The sequence below is a fragment of the Lepus europaeus genome, chromosome 3 (genome assembly GCF_033115175.1).
Source record: "Lepus europaeus isolate LE1 chromosome 3, mLepTim1.pri, whole genome shotgun sequence".
Taxonomy (NCBI): Eukaryota; Metazoa; Chordata; class Mammalia; order Lagomorpha; family Leporidae; genus Lepus; species Lepus europaeus.
Window position 1 is genome coordinate 43030894 of NC_084829.1, and position 15809 is coordinate 43046702.

Sequence of the window (15809 nt, forward strand, 5' to 3'; positions counted from 1 at the left end):
CATAAGGACTACATTACCCAGTGAGCGCCGCGGTCTTGGCACAGTCCAGCACATGCGCAAGAGCTCTCCTCGGACTCCTGCCCTCTCCACAGCCCTCGGGTCCCCTCAAGGAACTTGTGGACTACAAGTCCCGGAAGGCTTAGGGTACTTAGTCCCGACTGCACGTGCGCGCCCAGCTGCCCGCCGGAAGGACCGAGCCTGGCTGTGTTTATCTCGTTGGGGACTGAGGCGTCGGTTGGCGCGCAACGGGTTCTAGGCTGCAGGCAGCGCGAGGACCCGCGGCCCCGCCCCGGCCCGGCCTGGCAGGTAGCCTGGGATGGGTTCAGGGGCAAGGAGGAATTGGGGGGCTGGGGACGCCCATGCCTAGGGCTGGAGTCGTGGGGGAGGGGCCTGAGAGTGATGAGGTGGGGGGGTTGGGAGGGACCTAGGGGGATGATGGGAAAGGAGAGAGTTAATGGGGAGAGAAGGCCTGGAGGAGGATGGTGGGGAGACCGGTGGCAGAGACCTGATGGCTGGAGGGGGGCCCTTGGGGAAACTGGGAGGAAGACTGGGTTAGAAGAACGGGGCCGCTGAGCATAATTGGGGCGGGGAGGGGGAGAGGAAGAGGGAGGCTGTCGTGTGGGGGAGGGGAGGCTGGGATGCCTGCAAGAGACGGAGACGGAGAGCTTTTCGGAGAGGAATGCCCGTGGCTGAAAGGGATCAAGGAATCTTAGATTTTCTTCCTTTCGTGGAGATGGATGGAGGGATGGCTGTCGGGTGGCGCTTGGAATTGTGGGAGAAGGAGAAAGGCGAAAATGGTAAAGCCTTCCGGAGATGAAGAAGGGCCAGACATGGGGGATGAGCATTGGCAAGAGACCAAGGAGAGGAGGTCGGTGCCTTAAGGGAATCGAGGAAGCTTGAACGCACCACAGTGACAGAGGATGGTGACCCAGAGATGAAAAGAGCCCCGGGCCCGAGCTGGTTCTGGGGTCTGAGTTGTCCTTAGGGAGGATAGCTTAGCTAAGCTTTCTCCACCTTTGGCTGCAATTGCTTGCCTCTTTGCTTTTTTTTTTTTTTTTTTTTTTTTTTAACTTTACCTGCTAGAACTGAGGGTAGATGAAGACCTTCCATCCCGAAGCCCTGCAGCCTCCTAATTATCCCCACAAGCCTCGATCCAAGATGTTTTGGATTGGGAATGGAGTAATGAATCGGGGGTAGCTTTCCAGTGGGGCTGTTTCAGATTGGGCGGGGTGGCTATTTAAAGCGTGGGGTGTGGGATTGAGGGAGGTTGGGGGGGGAGGGGTGATGGGCAGGCCAGCTGGAAGTCATTTCTCTTTCCTGCAAGGGGCCTCCCTTCCATGAGCTTTTTCTGCCTGAGGTTCTGCCTGGCTCGTCCCTCTGCCAGGAATTCTTGAACAGGGAGACGATCCACCCAGACTCAGCAGGTGCCTGCCAGCAGAGGCACTGCCAGTGGCGAGAGGATTTGCCTGAAAGAGCCCTCAGATGTCCCCATTACCGCTAGGCTGGCAGCTTGGGTTTAAGAAACCATGACCTCTCAGGCCTGGGTCTTTGTCTCATCCTGCCCGAGGGCATTTTTGCTTTCCAATCCCATCCTCCTTTCAGGGGTCCAAGTGGGGGACAGCTGCTGGAAATGGGTTGTTCTCCTGTAACACGATCGGAGGTTTGGGACAGTGGCAAGAAGAGAAAAGGCCTCCTCCCCGTCCTCAGCAAACTTAAACTGTTGGGGCTTAAGTTCCTAGTCTTGGCAGCATGCCAGGCACAGCTGTCAAAAGGAACTCCTCGTGCCTGTGGGGGGGCCTGGGTGACCCCGGTGACAACAGCTCAGCCTGACAAGAGCTCTCTGTGAGGGGCTAACCAACCACAGTGTCACAGAGGTCCCTGGCCCGGGTTGGGGCACTGTCCCATTCTAAAAGCCTAAAAGCTTTTCTGCTTTAAAGCATCCATGCCAGCTTTCAATGGACCGTCTGGGCTGGCTAGACTATTAATAGCTGTGAGTATTTTGAGATCCCTCTCCCCACCTTTAAGAGCACAGGGATTCTTCGAGAGGTGGCAGTAAGCAGAGCAGAGGCAAGAGAACACAGCCGGCCTCGGAAGGGGGCTTGCAGCTTGCGCCAAGCCAGGCACCAGGGGGTGCCTCCATGAGTAGGGGGCAACCCCAAGCTGCAGATTCTGAGCCAGCAGTCAGGTCAAGGCAGCCCCACCCTTTGCTGTTGAAGAACAGAGGAGTAGGGATAGCTCCCTGACCTCGGCAGCTCCTCTGGGGCAGGGCCAGCCACCTGAGCTGTGCCTGGTGTCCCTGCGGAGGGGTGGTGTGGGAGGGCCCCCAGGGTGACACTTGGAGGCAAGGGCTAGTGCTGGGCAGAGTCGCGGGGAGCTGGTCAGGAGACGCCTTCCCTGAGGATCCCCTTGTCCCTGACTTGCGTGCAGGTAGCAGAGGCAGCAGGCCGTGCCGGGGGGGCATGTTGCTGTAACCAGTGACCCAGGGGATGTTACGGTGGACAGTGCACCTGGAGGGCGGGCCCCGCAGGGTGAACCATGCTGCAGTGGCTGTCGGGCACCGGGTATACTCCTTCGGGGGTTACTGCTCTGGCGAAGACTATGAGACACTGCGTCAGATAGATGTGCACATTTTCAATGCAGGTAAGCCGAGCTTGCACCATCGTTGGGTGCCCACATCAGGGAGGGGAATGGGTTGGCTGGGTTAGGTTTGCCCATGGTCTCTGTGGCCAAGGGGATTAGGGGTGAATGTCTGGGTTGGGGAAGAATGGACAGGCTGAGGGAGGTTCCCAGGACTGAGCAGAGCTGTGCCCACAGTATCCTTGCGCTGGACAAAGCTGCCCCCAGTGAGGCCCACCGTCCGTGGGCAGGCTCCCGTGGTACCCTACATGCGATACGGACACTCAACCGTCCTCATCGACGACACAGTCTTCCTTTGGGGCGGGCGAAATGACACCGAAGGGGCCTGCAATGTGCTCTATGCCTTTGATGTCAGTGAGTATGGGTGTCAGAGACTGTTCTGCCATACGGTGCCTCGGGGGACTGGGGAACAGGGCAGCCCAGAGCTAGGAGGGCGTGTCGGAGGGGCTGCTGACCCGACCCCTTCTCTCACTTCCTTCAGATACTCACAAGTGGTCCACACCCCGAGTGTCGGGAACAGTTCCTGGGGCTCGGGATGGACATTCAGCTTGCGTCCTGGGCAAGATCATGTACATATTTGGGGGCTACGAGCAGCTGGTATGTCTGGGAAGAAAGAGGGTTAGGGTGGGAAGGAGGAAGAAGGGGACTTTTGGGTGGGCAGTGGAATGAGAGGCACTGGCTTGTTTGCAGGTTGTGACTGGGGAGGAGGGTTGGAGGCTCAGAGACCATTGGCCCCTCTTCCTTTCTCTTCCCACTCAGGCGGACTGCTTTTCCAATGACATTCACAAGCTGGATACCAGCACCATGACATGGACCCTTATCTGTACGAAGGTCTGCCCTTTCTTCTCCTAGATCCCTCCTCCCTCAAGTCGTCAGACGCTCGGTGAGAGCAGATCCCTTCCAGCCTCTGTGCTGATCCCCTCCCCCGTTTCTCTGTTCCTGCCAGGGCAACCCTGCGCGCTGGAGGGACTTCCACTCAGCCACGATGCTGGGCAGTCAAATGTACGTCTTTGGTGGCCGTGCTGACCGCTTTGGGCCATTCCATTCCAACAATGAGATTTACTGTAACCGCATCCGCGTCTTTGACACCAGAACCGAGGCCTGGCTGGACTGTCCCCCGACTCCAGTGTTGCCTGAGGGGCGCCGGAGCCACTCGGCCTGTGAGTGTCTGTTGTCTCCCTGCGGAGCCCCCTCATGCTGCCCTCCTCACTCATGTGCCGCTCTCCTTCCAGTTGGGTACAACGGCGAGCTGTACATCTTTGGTGGCTATAATGCAAGGCTGAACCGGCACTTCCATGACCTCTGGAAGTTTAACCCTGGTAAACAGCACTACCCTTGGGGAGGGATAAGTAGCAGCTGAAGGAGGAGGAAAAGGAAGGGTGAGGGGATGGGGGATGGAGAAGGTACCTGGGCTGGGCAGATGCTGAGCCTCCTATGTCCATTTCTCTTTAGTGTCCTTTACTTGGAAGAAGATTGAACCGAAAGGGAAAGGGCCATGTCCCCGCCGACGCCAGTGCTGCTGTATTGTTGGTGACAAGATTGTCCTCTTTGGGGGTACCAGGTTAGAATGAGAGATGGGAGGGCTCAGGGAAGGGCTGAAGTCTATGGAAGTGGGAAGTGTGTGAGCCAGAGGGCCTGATGGGTAGTTTTCCCCCTACCTTCAAGACTCTTTTGATCCCTACAGTCCATCGCCGGAGGAAGGCCTAGGAGATGAATTTGACCTCATCGATCATTCGGACTTACACATTTTGGACTTTAGTAAGTGTAGTTTTGCAGTGCTCCTGTCCCCAGGGTCCCTGTCATTGGGCGACAAACCTCAGGACTGGATCCTCTGCTCAGTTCTGACCATCTCCCTCCTCCAACTCCTCTCTTAAAGGCCCTAGTCTGAAGACTTTGTGCAAACTGGCAGTGATTCAGTATAACCTGGACCAGTCGTGTTTGCCCCATGACATCAGGTACAGGGAGTGCTGGAAAGACGGGAGTGGTGGAGGCTGAGGGACAGCCTGTCTCAGTGTGGAGGAGACTGCTGGAGATGCTGTATAGGTGTGGGGCACGAAGTGGAGGGGGGGAGTTATCGCTCGGACTTGGACCCTGAGAACAACTGATCCACTCTTAGAACCTGCTGCAAAGTAAACACCTGTGTAGGAGCCTCTGCACCACATCAGCGCCACAGTGAAGGGAGGGCCTGGCTACTTTGAATTCCATTTTCAGATTCAATTCAGTCACCAAAAGTTACCTTGTATATAAGTCATTCTGAGACACTGCCCTCTCCTTAGATCAACTCAGTCTCCCCACTGAGTATCTGATGCCGTGTGCAAGGCCGAACTGGTGGAATGGACTGGCCCGTGTGTCAACGTGTGCAAGTGCCCAATGCCAGGCACACTGTTTAGGATCCGGACTTAAGGAGGCCCTTGGTCAATCTTTGTAGAATGAAAGCATTCTTGAGAGATTTAATTGGTGAGGTGGGTGGGGAAGCTTGGGGAAGGATAGGAGAGCCGAGTCATGGCTTTAAAAGGACGGGTGTTGACAGCAAGAATAGTATTTCCGTTGGGGGTAAGGTGGAGGGTGGCCTGGTTGGATCTGAGCAGAGCAAGAAAGGTAGGTTGGGGCCACAGATCCCAGGTGCTTGGATTCAGAATGTATATGAACAGGAAGTCCACGTGAGCTTGCAGGCAGCGGAGTGTTTCAAATTGGACTTGGTAATGGGTGAGTCTGTGAAACCTATTAGGGCTAAATGAAAAGGTGCTGTGGGTGGTTAGCTTTAGGAAGGTGGAGGGACTGGTGTGGGCACAGCTTGGGGTGAGGGCTCCCCCATCTGTCATTGCTGGCTTTCCAGGTGGGAGCTGAATGCCATGACCACCAACAGCAATATCAGCCGCCCCATCGTCTCCTCCCACGGGTAGGAGGAAGTTTGCCGCCTCCCCTCCTGAGCCTGCTGTTGTCTTCACTGCCCCTGCCCCTGCCTTTCACCTGCCTGCTCCTTTGGACCCTGGACTCAGTATACCTCCACGTGGACTTGTTGGACTAGAGGTGTTTCTGTGCTGTGAATTCAGTGGGGAGCTGTGGGGGGAGGGTCCGGTTCCGCTCCCCTCCCCCTTGGGCCGAGGGCCCCTTCCCCGTGGTGCTCTGTCCCCGTCCACCTCTTGATTGCTCCTGGGCCTCTGCTCTGCGCCAGGCCAGCCAGGCTCTGCTGGGAAAGGGAGTGGGAAGAAGAGAAGTGAGCAGTGCCCGAGCCTCAGGAGCGCCCCCTCCCTTCCGCCTGCCCCGTCCCCCTGCTTGAGCCGTGAGCATTGGCTGGGGACTGAGAGGAGTCGCAGCTGTTGGCATGAAACCTCCTTCTCCCCGACCTGGGAGGCGGGGACCAGCAGATAATCCTACCCTTTCCGAGCCGGCGCTGCACCGAGGCTCAGCCAGCTCGGATTTTATAAAAAGGAATTAAAATCTCCAAACGTGTGTGTCTTTGTGGAACGCCGCGGGGATGGCGGGGGTCGGCGGCAGCGGACAGGGGAGGCCTCCGAGGGTCTGGCTTCGCAGCGAAGACTGTTAGGAAATCAAATGCCGCCAAGACCTGGCCCAGCTTGCGACTCGGCTAGAAGGTCGCAGCGTTCCCCGGAGCAGGCTCTCTGGGCCGGGCTCCCGGCGCCCCGCTGCGCAGGGTTTCTGCTCTTTCATCACCTGCTTCCATCGCGGCCTCCGGGGACGCCGGAAGGGGCGGGGCGCGGGCCGCCGTGAGCGGAAGTGACGCCATTCCCCGTGGGAACGCTATGGCAGCGACGCTGAGAGCCGGGGCTGATGCCCGACCTCCCCGCAGGACCCAGGATGCCGGGGCCGGGGAGCCCGGGGCCGCGACCAGCAGCCTACCGAGGGGTGAGGACCGGAGGCCCGCGCGGCGGGCCGGGGAGGGCGAGCGCCTCCGGGGTTCGGACGTGCCGAGTCGGGTTTCTACAGGAGAACACGCGGCGGGACCGCGGTTCCTGGGGGTTTGGGTCCGGGCCAGCGAGTTCCTCGGATGCTGACCGAGCATCCGTCAGCAAGCACAGCCCTGGCTGCCGGAGACGCGGCAGCGAGGGACAGCCTGGAGCTTTGCTTTCAGAAAGGGCGGAGAACAATAAAAAATAAAAAGGCAGACGCCGAGTTGTGTTGCTGGGAGGTAGATGTGGCGTGTGAGTTATGTCAGCTTCCTGAAAAGGCGGTAGGGGCTGTGAAGAGAAATAAGGCAAGGGAGGGGTACAGCTTCTCGTACGGCAGTCAGAGAAGGCCGCGCGGCGGAGGGGGCAGCGACACAGACCGGGGGAAGCCCCCAGGCGGAGGCTGGAAGCTGCCTTCCCAGGAACTGCCAGGAGGCCTGATGCTGGGAGGAGTAGTGCGGGATGCGATTGGAAACTTTACATGGGGCCAGGTCATGTGGGGACCTGGGGCACTGAGAGATGGACGGCTTCGCTTTTATTCTGGAAGCCGCTGGGGAGCTCCGAGTTCAGTTTGTGGCGGTGATAATATCAGGATTCTTCTTCGTTGCCTCGGGCTAAAGTGAGGAGCAGAACTTTGAGAGTGACCGGAGGTCCAGTGAGGTCCGTGCACTGAGAGACGCTGAGTCCATGGACGGGACGTTGGCCGTAGTGACCAAGCAAGGGAGCCAGAGAGCCTGTGTGGAAATCTGTGAAGAACCAATTTAATTTTTTTAAGATATTATTTATTTGAAGGGTAGACTTAGAAAGAGAGAAAGGTCTTCCATCCGCTGGTTACTCCCCAAATGGCCACATGGCCAGAGATGGGCCGATCCAAAACCAGGAGCCGGGAGCTTCTTCCAGGTCTCGTAGGTGGGTGCAAGGGCCCAAGCACTTGAGCCGTCACCCACTGCTTTCCCAGGAGCATTAGCAGGGAGCTGGGTTGGAAGTGGAGCAGCCGGGACTCAAACCAGTGCCCATATGGTATACCGACGCTGCAGGCAGCAGCTTAACCTGCTACACCACAGCGCCGGCCCCTACATAAGTAATTTTTTTTTTTTTAAAGGAACATCTCTTGCTCACTTTGGCAGCACATATGCTAAAATTGGAGCGATACAGAGATTAGCTAGGCCCCTGCACAAGGATGACACCCAAATTTGTGAAGCATTCCATATTTTTAAAACAAACAAAAAATAAATAAATAAAAAGGAGCAGCCCAGGACTAGGGCTGTGGTGTAGTGGGTTACAGCCTCGGCTACAGGAGCTGAAGCTCTAGAGCCACCTTTCACTGCTGTCCAGGGGCATCAGCGGGAACCCGGATCCTGCGTAGATCAGGATGAAATCCCAGGCTCTTGGCTTTGACTTGCCAGCCATTGTGGCCAGAGAGTAAACCAGCAGATGGAAGATCTCTCTCTCTCTCTCTCTGTCTTTGTCTCTAACTCTGCCTTTCAAATAAATAAAATCTTAAGGTGTATTTAATAAATAAGTAAGTAAGTAAATCTTTGAGGCCAGTGTTGTGGCATACATAGTAGGCTAAGCCTCTGCCTGCAGCACTGGCATCCCAAATGGGCGTCTGTTTGAGACCCAGCTGCTCCACTTCCTATACAAATCCCTGCTAATGTGCCTGGGAAAGCATTGGAAGATGTCCCAAGTCCTTGAGCCACTGCACCCACATGGGAGACCTGGAAGAAGCTCCTGGCCTCGGACTGGCCCAGCTCCAGCCACTGGGGTCATTTGGGAAGTGAACCAGCAGATGGAAGATCTCTCTCTGTCTCTGCCTCTCCCTCTCTGTAACTCCACCTTTCAAATAAACAAATAAATCTTAAAGGAGTGAACCAGCAGATGGAAGATCTCTCCTCTCTTCCTTTCTCTCTAACCATGTCTTTCAAATAAACAATCTTTTAAAAAAGAAAGATCTGCCATTTGCTGGTGTATTTCACAAATGCCAGCACCAGAGATGGGCATTATGACAGCAGGTTAAGCTGCACTTGGAACGCCCTCATCCCATGTCAGGGGCCTGACCTTGTTTCTGACTGAGCTTTCTGCTAGTAAATGTGAGAGGCAGTAGATGATGGCTCGGGTGCTGGGGTCCCTGCCACGTATGTGGAAGACTGCATGGACTCCCTGGCTCCTGGCTTCCTCCCGGCCTGGCCACAACTGTTACAGGCATTTGGGGTGCAAACCAACGGATGGAAGATATCTGTGTTTCTGCCACTCTGCCTTTCAAACAGATAAAAAAATAAATGGACATTAAGAAATAAAAAAGAAGGAACTGTGGCTTGATCTGCTTCTGACCTTAGGCATACTCCTTCCTTAGCAAGTTGAGGCCCCAAGTAGTAGATGAACAGCTGGGGAGTCAGGTGGTGGTTTAGCCCCATCACAGCCTTGCCATCTGGGAGCTCCAGTAGTTATTGGGGTGTTGGTGTCTCTCAGGAGTGGGAATCGCTGAGCTGAACTGTGTCCCTCTTCCCCTGCCACTCCCACAGATATGTCTAACTTGTCATTTGAAGAGCTGTTGGAGTTGCAGAGCCGAGTGGGGACTAAGGCATACAAGCAACAGGTAGTCGCAAACAGCACAAAGAAGCAAGGTTCTAGACCGCGCGTGCAAAATGCATGTGTCGCAGATAAGCACAGGTGAGCAGCAGCGTCTGTCCTAGGGGCTGGAGGGTACCTGGGACCTTAAATAGGCATCGGCTTTTTTGGAGGGGGCCAGCAGGTGGAAATCTTCTGACCAAGGCAGGAATCCCCTCGAACTGTCCTTCAATTTCTCCATAGGCCTCTGGAAATGTCGGCCAAGGTTCGAGTGCCATTTTTACGTCAAGTTGTTCCCGTCAATAAAAAGGTGAGAGGAGGCAGGAAGCAGTTTCTCAGGAAAGGGAGACCAAATGATGTGTTCTAAATTCTCACTGTTCTCTCCAAAGGTGGCCCGGGACCCCCGCTTTGATGATCTGTCCGGGGAATACAATCCGGAGGTGTTTGACAAAACATACGAATTCTTGAATGGCATCCGAGCTAAGGAGAAGGAGGTATGCGTCGTGGGACTCTTCCTGGGCTCAGCTTAGAGCGTTGGGCAGAGGAGAGCAGTGGGCAGGTGTCACTCTTGAATGTGGTTGGAATAGTCAAATCCAGGCTCATCAGTCGGCTGAGCGACTGTGGCCATCAGCACGCGGCCTCATCTTGGCTGTGGTGTTCTGATCACTAAAAGGGTCATCATAGCCCTGTCTCCCCGTGTTACTGAGTTGCTGTATATGAGCCCCCTAGCATAATGCTGACAGTGCCTGAGTGCTGTGTGTCGTGTTGCTTTGTGGATGTGCAGCTTGTGAGAAAGCAGTTGAAGAAGCACCGTGCTGGGGAGGAGCATGAGAAGCTGCAGCAGCTGCTTCAGCGGATGGTGAGCGGCGGATGAGGGCCAGTGGCTGGGGAGGGCACTTCAAGGCAGCGGGCGAGGTCCTCCGCGCACGCGTCCCTGCCCTCTCGTCTTCTCTCCTCAGGAGCAGCAAGAGATGGCCCAGCAGGAACGAAAGCGGCAGCAGGAGCTGCGCCTGGCCCTGAAGCGTGAGCGGCGGGCTCAGGCCCAGCAGGGCCACCGGCCATACTTCCTGAAGAAATGTGAGTGTGACACAGCTCTTGCTGGCTGCTTCCAGGGACCACGGTGGGGATCCAACAGATGCCTTCAGGGAACCCATGATGGCTCAATTCCAGGGAAACGCGAAGAAAGAGAAATAATCGGAGTTGTGTCTGGGCTGGTATCCCTAACTAGATAATGGCAGGAACTGTTGCTTTCTCTGTGTTACCACGCCTCTGGCTCCCCCAAGCTGGGTCAGGTGCGTGGGAGGCGCCCTAGTTGGTTGGGTTGAGTAAGACTGGCATCATATCAGAAGTCAGCCTGCTCACACACCCTCTGAACTCCAGGGGTTCACGGATGGCGGGCAGCGTGGTGGCCGGGAGTCACTGACCTGGAGAAAGGGGAAGAAGGTGGACTTCATTCACCAGCTTGCTTTCTCTGTGTCTGCAGCTGAGCAGCGCCAGTTGGCCCTGGCTGAGAAGTTCAAGGAGCTGAAACGCAGCAAGAAGCTGGAAAGCTTCCTGAGTCGCAAGAGGCGCCGAAATGCAGGCAAGGACAGGAGACATCTCCCTCTGAGCAAAGAGTAGCCGGGACTGCCGTCTGCTCTGCTGCTGCCCAGGAGAGATGGCTCTGTGGGGCAGAGCTGGGCTCGGCCTGTTCTGGTTCCTTCCCGTGGACACGCGAGGATCACAGCTGCCTTGAACTAGCTTGGCTCAGAGAGTCTGGAGGGCGCTCGGACCGTCCCAGGGCTGGGCAAGGAGAGCAGCTCAGCCTTCTTCCAGACTACAGTGCCTCTGCTTGGATCTGCTCATCATCACGGCCCCCTGTCCTTGCCGATGGTTCCAGTACAAAACAAGAGGGGCCATGGAATCCGTTCAGGCCTCCCAGGCCTGAGACTTTGTGTAGGAGCCGCTTCATAAACATTTTTGTTACTCGCTTTTTTGTTCTTGTCATCGTGCTTATCCGTGAGCTGTGTGGGTGGCCTAGATGTAGTGGCTGTGTGTGGGAGTAGGCAGCAAAACGGCCTCGTAGACTGGGAAGTCAGGGCAGACTCTTCCTACTTGATCTGCTTCCTCCAAAGATGGCTGTCATGTACAGGGGGAACAGTCCCAGGCTTGGTTTTGGATGAACCGGGGAGGCAAGAAGTGTAGACAGAAAGCTTCCACGCAGACCTCAGGGATGTCTTTCTGATGAAATGTCGTGTTAATGTCGTCACAGTTAAACACACAGCATCCTGGGAGAGAAACGGCCATGAGCAATAGTCGTTGGGAACAACAGGCAATAGAATCAGACCAAAAAGATGACACAGGGTAGATTATAAAATAGGAAATGTGGGCCGGTGCTGCAGCTCAATAGGCTAATCCTCCGCCTGCGGTGCCAGCACAGCAGGTTCTAGTCCCGGTTGGGGTGCCAAATTCTGTTCTGGTTGCCCCTCTTCCAGGCCAGCTCTCTGCTGTGGCCTGGGAGGGCAGTGGAGGATGGCCCAAGTGCTTGGGTCCTGCACCCGCATGGGAGACCAGGAGAAGTACTTGGCTCCTGGCTTCGGATCAGCGCCATGTGCCGGCCACAACGGCCATTGGAGGGTAAACCAACAGCAAAAAGGAAGACCTTTCTCTCTGTTTCTCTCACTGTCCACTCTGCCTGTCAAAAAAAAAAAAAAAAAAAAAAAAAAAAAAAAACTACTTAAGAAGGAATAAAATTTCTTTAAAAAAAAAATAGAAAATGTGACATTCAGGTTTAAAGGAGAAGTATGACTAATGAATATCAAAAGGGACCAGGCTGGTTTGATTAAAAAGTGAAACTTAAAAATGCAAATGCGCTAGCTGAAGTCATAAATGTTATTTTAAGTAGCAGATTAGACTTCTCCCTAAAGGGAGAATGAACTGGAAGGAGATGAGAAGAAATTAGAAATGAAGTAGAGAGACAGAAATGGAGACTAAGGAAAGAGGGTAAAAGGAAGGTGCAGTGAGAAGGTTTGACACATACAGTTCCGGAAGGAGAGACTGAAAGACTCTGAGAATTGGGCCCAGCGTTGGAAGAGTGGCTAAGATACTGCTTGGATGCCCATATCCCATATCAGGGTGCCCAAATTCAAGGCCCAGCTCTGCTTCCCAGCCAGCTTCCTGCTAATGCACTCTGAAGACAACAGATGATGTCCCTAATGCATCAGTCCCCGCCACCCACGTGGGAGAATCAAATTGTTGGCTCCTGGTTTTGGCCTTGCCCAGCCCAAGCTATTGTTGGGATTTGGGGAGTGAATCAGCAGCTGGGAGATCTGTCTACCTCTCTCTCTTTCTTTCAAATAAACATTTATTTATTTAAAAAAAAAAAAAAAGGGCTGAGGAGTGGGTGTTTGGAATAGTGGTTAAGTCATTGCTTGTGATGCGTCTGCTGAGTGCCAGGTTCAAGTCCCGCCTATGCTTCCAATCCAGCTTCCTGCTAATGTGCACTCTGGAAATGACAGATGATGGCCCTAATGCTTGGGTCCCTGCCACCCACATGGGAGAGACCCAGATGGGATTCCTGGTGCCTGACTTCAGCCTAGCTCAGCCCTGGTTGCTGTGAGCACTGGAAAGTGAACCAGTACATAGAAGCTCTGTCTCGCTGCCTTTCAAATAAATTAAAAACTGCTTACAAGCTGAGAATTTTCCAGAACTAGTGAAATTTGTAAGCTTTAATTAGGTGGGTGTTGGCCGGCACCGCAGCTCACTAGGCTAATCCTCTGCCTTGCAGCGCCGGCACACCAGGTTCTAGTCCCGGTTGGGGTGCCGGATTCTATCCCGGTTGCCCCTCTTCCAGGCCAGCTCTCTGCTATGGCCCGGGAAGGCAGTGGAGGATGGGCCAAGTCCTTGGGCCCTGCACCGCATGGGAGACCTGGAAGAGGCTCCTGGCTTTGGATTGGCGCAGCTCCTGCCGTTGCGGCTAATTGGGGAGTGAGCTATTTGATGGAAGACCTCTCTCTCTCTGCCTCTCACTCTTTGTGACTCTTTCAAATAAATAAATCTTTAAAAAAAGAAGAATCAGAAAGTCTAATTGATCCCAAACAGGATTATTTTAAAAGGCTGGATAAATCATGAACTGTAGGACATTAGAAAACCCATCTTTTTTTGCTTCTTCTGGTCTCCCATGGGGTGCAGGGCCCAAGCACTTGGGCCATCCTCCACTGCACTCCCTGGCCACAGCAGAGAGCTGGCCTGGAAGAGGGGCAACCGGGACAGGATCGGTGCCCCGACCGGGACTAGAACCTGGTGTGCCGGTGCCGCAGGCGGAGGATTAGCCTAGTAAGCCGCGGCGCCAGTCTAGAAGACGCATCATTTTAAAAGCTGCTTTAAGAAGAGTAGAATTCATAGCCAGAAGAGCTAAGTTTGTTCTTTTTCAAAAAGACATTTTACTTGAAAGGCAGAGTTACAGGAGAGGGAGAGACTGAAATAGCCCACCTACTGGTCCACACTCCAAATAGCCACAACTGCTAAGGCCTAGAAAAGCAGTAGAAGATGGCCCACATGCTTGGGCCCTGCACCTGCGTGGGAGACCCTGAAAAGGCTCCTGGCTTTGGATCAGCACAGCTCCATCTGGGGAGTGAACCAGCACATGGAAGACCTCTCTCTCTGTCTCTACCTCTCTCTCTATCTTTCAAATAAATAAATTAAAAAAAAAAAAAGTCAAAGAACAGATTCTGGCTGATAGAAACAACTATCCAACTCAGAACCACCGAGAAGGTGGAGGGAAACTCTGAAAGGGGTGGGTCAAAGTGCAAGGATTCAGATGATGGTGGTTGGAAATTGTCAATGTCCACTTCAAGGTGGTACTAGCCAGGGCTGCTGTGGTGGCGCAGTGGGTGAAGCCACTGTCTGTGATGTCAGCATCCTATATGAGCACCAGTTGGAGTCCCGGGTACTCTGTTTCTGATCCAGCTCCCTGCTGTTGTGCCTGGGAAAGCAGCAGCAGATCCCTAAGACCTTGGGCCCCTGCCCCGACTCTTGGGAAACCTGGATGGAGTTCCAGGCTCCTGGCTTCAACCTGACCTATCTGGCCATTGGACTCATTTGGGGAGTGAACCAGTGTTCAGAATATTCTCTCTCTCTTTTTCCTGTCCCTCCCTTCTCACTCTCTTTCAAATAAAAATAGACTTTAAAAGAAGAAAATCCCTTTTTTTTTTTTTTAAGATTTATTTATCTGAAAGAGTTACATAGAGAGAGAAGGAGAGGCAGAGAGAGAGAGAGAGAGAGAGAGAGAGAGAGAGTCTTCCATCCGCTGGTTCACTCCCCAATTGGCTGCAACGGCCGGAGATGTGCCCATCCGAAGCCAGGAGCCAGGAGCTTCTTCCAGGTCTCCCACCACACAGGTGCAGGGGCCTAAGGATTTGGGCCATCTAATGCTTTCCCAGGCCATAGCAGAGAGCTGGAACAGAATGGAGCAGTTGACACTCAAACTGGCGCCCATGTGGGATGCCAGCATTGCAGGCGGTGGCTTTACCTGCTACACCACAGCACCAGCCCCCAAAATCCCTTTTTAAAAAAAGTTTGTTTTTAAAAAAAGATGATATTGGTTGCTCCAAGCCTTCAAACTGCTACTCTTCCCCTTCAGTGAGGATCCAGAGATGCTGGAAAAAGCTTGGTGCTTCAGTTATGTTGTTTTTGTTCTAGGTAAGAGTTTTAGTGTGATAGAATTCACATTCTCTATAACATACCCATTTAAAGTGTGCATTTTTTAGCATATTCATAGGATTATGTAACCATTCCCACAATTTGGGAACATTTCTGACACTGCAGAAAGAAGCCACACCTCTGAGAGGCAGAGTTACAGAGGGAGAGACAGACAGAAGGGTCTTCCATCTGATGGTTCACTCCCCAAGTGGCCGCAACTTCCAGAGCTGAGCCAATCCAAACCCAGGAGGCAGGAGCTTCTTCCAGGTCTCGCATGTGGGTGCAGAGGCCCATGGAGTTGGACAATCTCCCACTGCTTTCTCAGGCCATAGCAAAGAGCTGGATCAAAGTGGAGCAGCCAGGACTGGAACCGGCGCCCATATGGGATGCCAGCACTGCAGGCAGGAACTTAATCTACACCACAGCACCAGCCGCCAACTCTGCCTTTTGAATAGGTACATTTTTTTTTTTTTTAAACTAAGCTTGTGTAAAGTATGTATTATGAAAAAACTAGGCTTAGATTTCAAAGTTTTGTGCTCCAACATAACTTGCCTTTTGAGTCCATCTCCCGTGAACTTTTGGAAGGATTCTAATAGTGCAAAGCGTGAGTGCCAGGTCCTCCGCAGCCCCGTTTTCTTGCCTCATCCTGAGGGTCTTCTCCCAGGCCTGTTCTCTTTTTCCTTTACAGACTCGATTCCAACTCCCAGGCCGGGTGGCACGCAGTTCCCTCTGGGTGGCCTCTGTGCCACCTGGCTCCGCTTCACCCTGCTCCCTGTCCTTCGTGGCTGTCTCCTTGTCACCTCTGGGCTGCAAGAACCATGGATTCCTTCCCTCCTCCTCCAGGGCCCTGCCAAGCCACAGGGCATCTGAGCCCCGAGTGCCCTCACCCGCCTGCCTCAGTGCAGGTGGGGCCAGGGAGCCAGTCATGGCAGCAGGGGCAGCCCTGGCTTGCCAAGGAGGTTAGCTGGGGGCGGGAGTTTGAGGCCAGCATGCACAGCTCTGCACAGAGCATCGAGG

The 15809-nt window shown here is 54.2% G+C and overlaps 1 protein-coding gene and 1 non-coding gene across 5 annotated transcripts; both read left to right on the forward strand.

Moving 5' to 3' along the window:
- The first annotated feature begins 153 nt into the window (after positions 1-153).
- Positions 154-12451, forward strand: LOC133755914 (kelch domain-containing protein 3). Of its 4 annotated transcripts, XM_062186145.1 has the most exons (15): positions 154-306; positions 2428-2640; positions 2815-2991; positions 3119-3234; positions 3397-3468; positions 3584-3797; positions 3870-3956; positions 4090-4198; positions 4322-4395; positions 9068-9215; positions 9357-9423; positions 9503-9607; positions 9898-9972; positions 10073-10190; positions 10597-12443. In XM_062186145.1, exons 2-15 carry the CDS (start codon positions 2487-2489, stop codon positions 10731-10733), a joined length of 1653 nt encoding a protein of 550 aa, XP_062042129.1. In that variant the 5' UTR covers positions 154-306; positions 2428-2486; the 3' UTR covers positions 10734-12443. The 4 variants fall into 4 exon arrangements, with proteins under 4 accessions (XP_062042129.1, XP_062042126.1, XP_062042127.1 ...); XM_062186142.1 differs by lacking the exons at positions 9068-9215; positions 9357-9423; positions 9503-9607; ... (1 more) ...; positions 10073-10190; positions 10597-12443 and adding exons at positions 4514-4592; positions 5474-6084 and having other exon boundaries at positions 174-306; XM_062186143.1 differs by lacking the exons at positions 154-306; positions 9068-9215; positions 9357-9423; ... (2 more) ...; positions 10073-10190; positions 10597-12443 and adding exons at positions 650-868; positions 4514-4592; positions 5474-6084.
- LOC133757216 (U6 spliceosomal RNA) lies at positions 7657-7760 on the forward strand. Its single transcript, XR_009865593.1, has one exon. It is a non-coding gene; the product is annotated as a U6 spliceosomal RNA (small nuclear RNA).
- Positions 12452-15809: the final 3358 nt, after the last annotated feature.

What these genes read in the sequence shown, in the direction of transcription:
- LOC133755914 (XM_062186145.1), top strand. Translation starts at nt 2,487, where the DNA reads ATGTTACGGTGGACAGTGCACCTGGAGGGCGGGCCCCGCAGGGTGAAC. An exon ending in GCTCTATGCCTTTGATGTCA is followed by an intron (nt 2,992 to 3,118) that starts GTGAGTATGGGT and finishes CACTTCCTTCAG; the next exon opens with ATACTCACAAGTGGTCCACA. An exon ending in CCTCTGGAAGTTTAACCCTG is followed by an intron (nt 3,957 to 4,089) that starts GTAAACAGCACT and finishes ATTTCTCTTTAG; the next exon opens with TGTCCTTTACTTGGAAGAAG.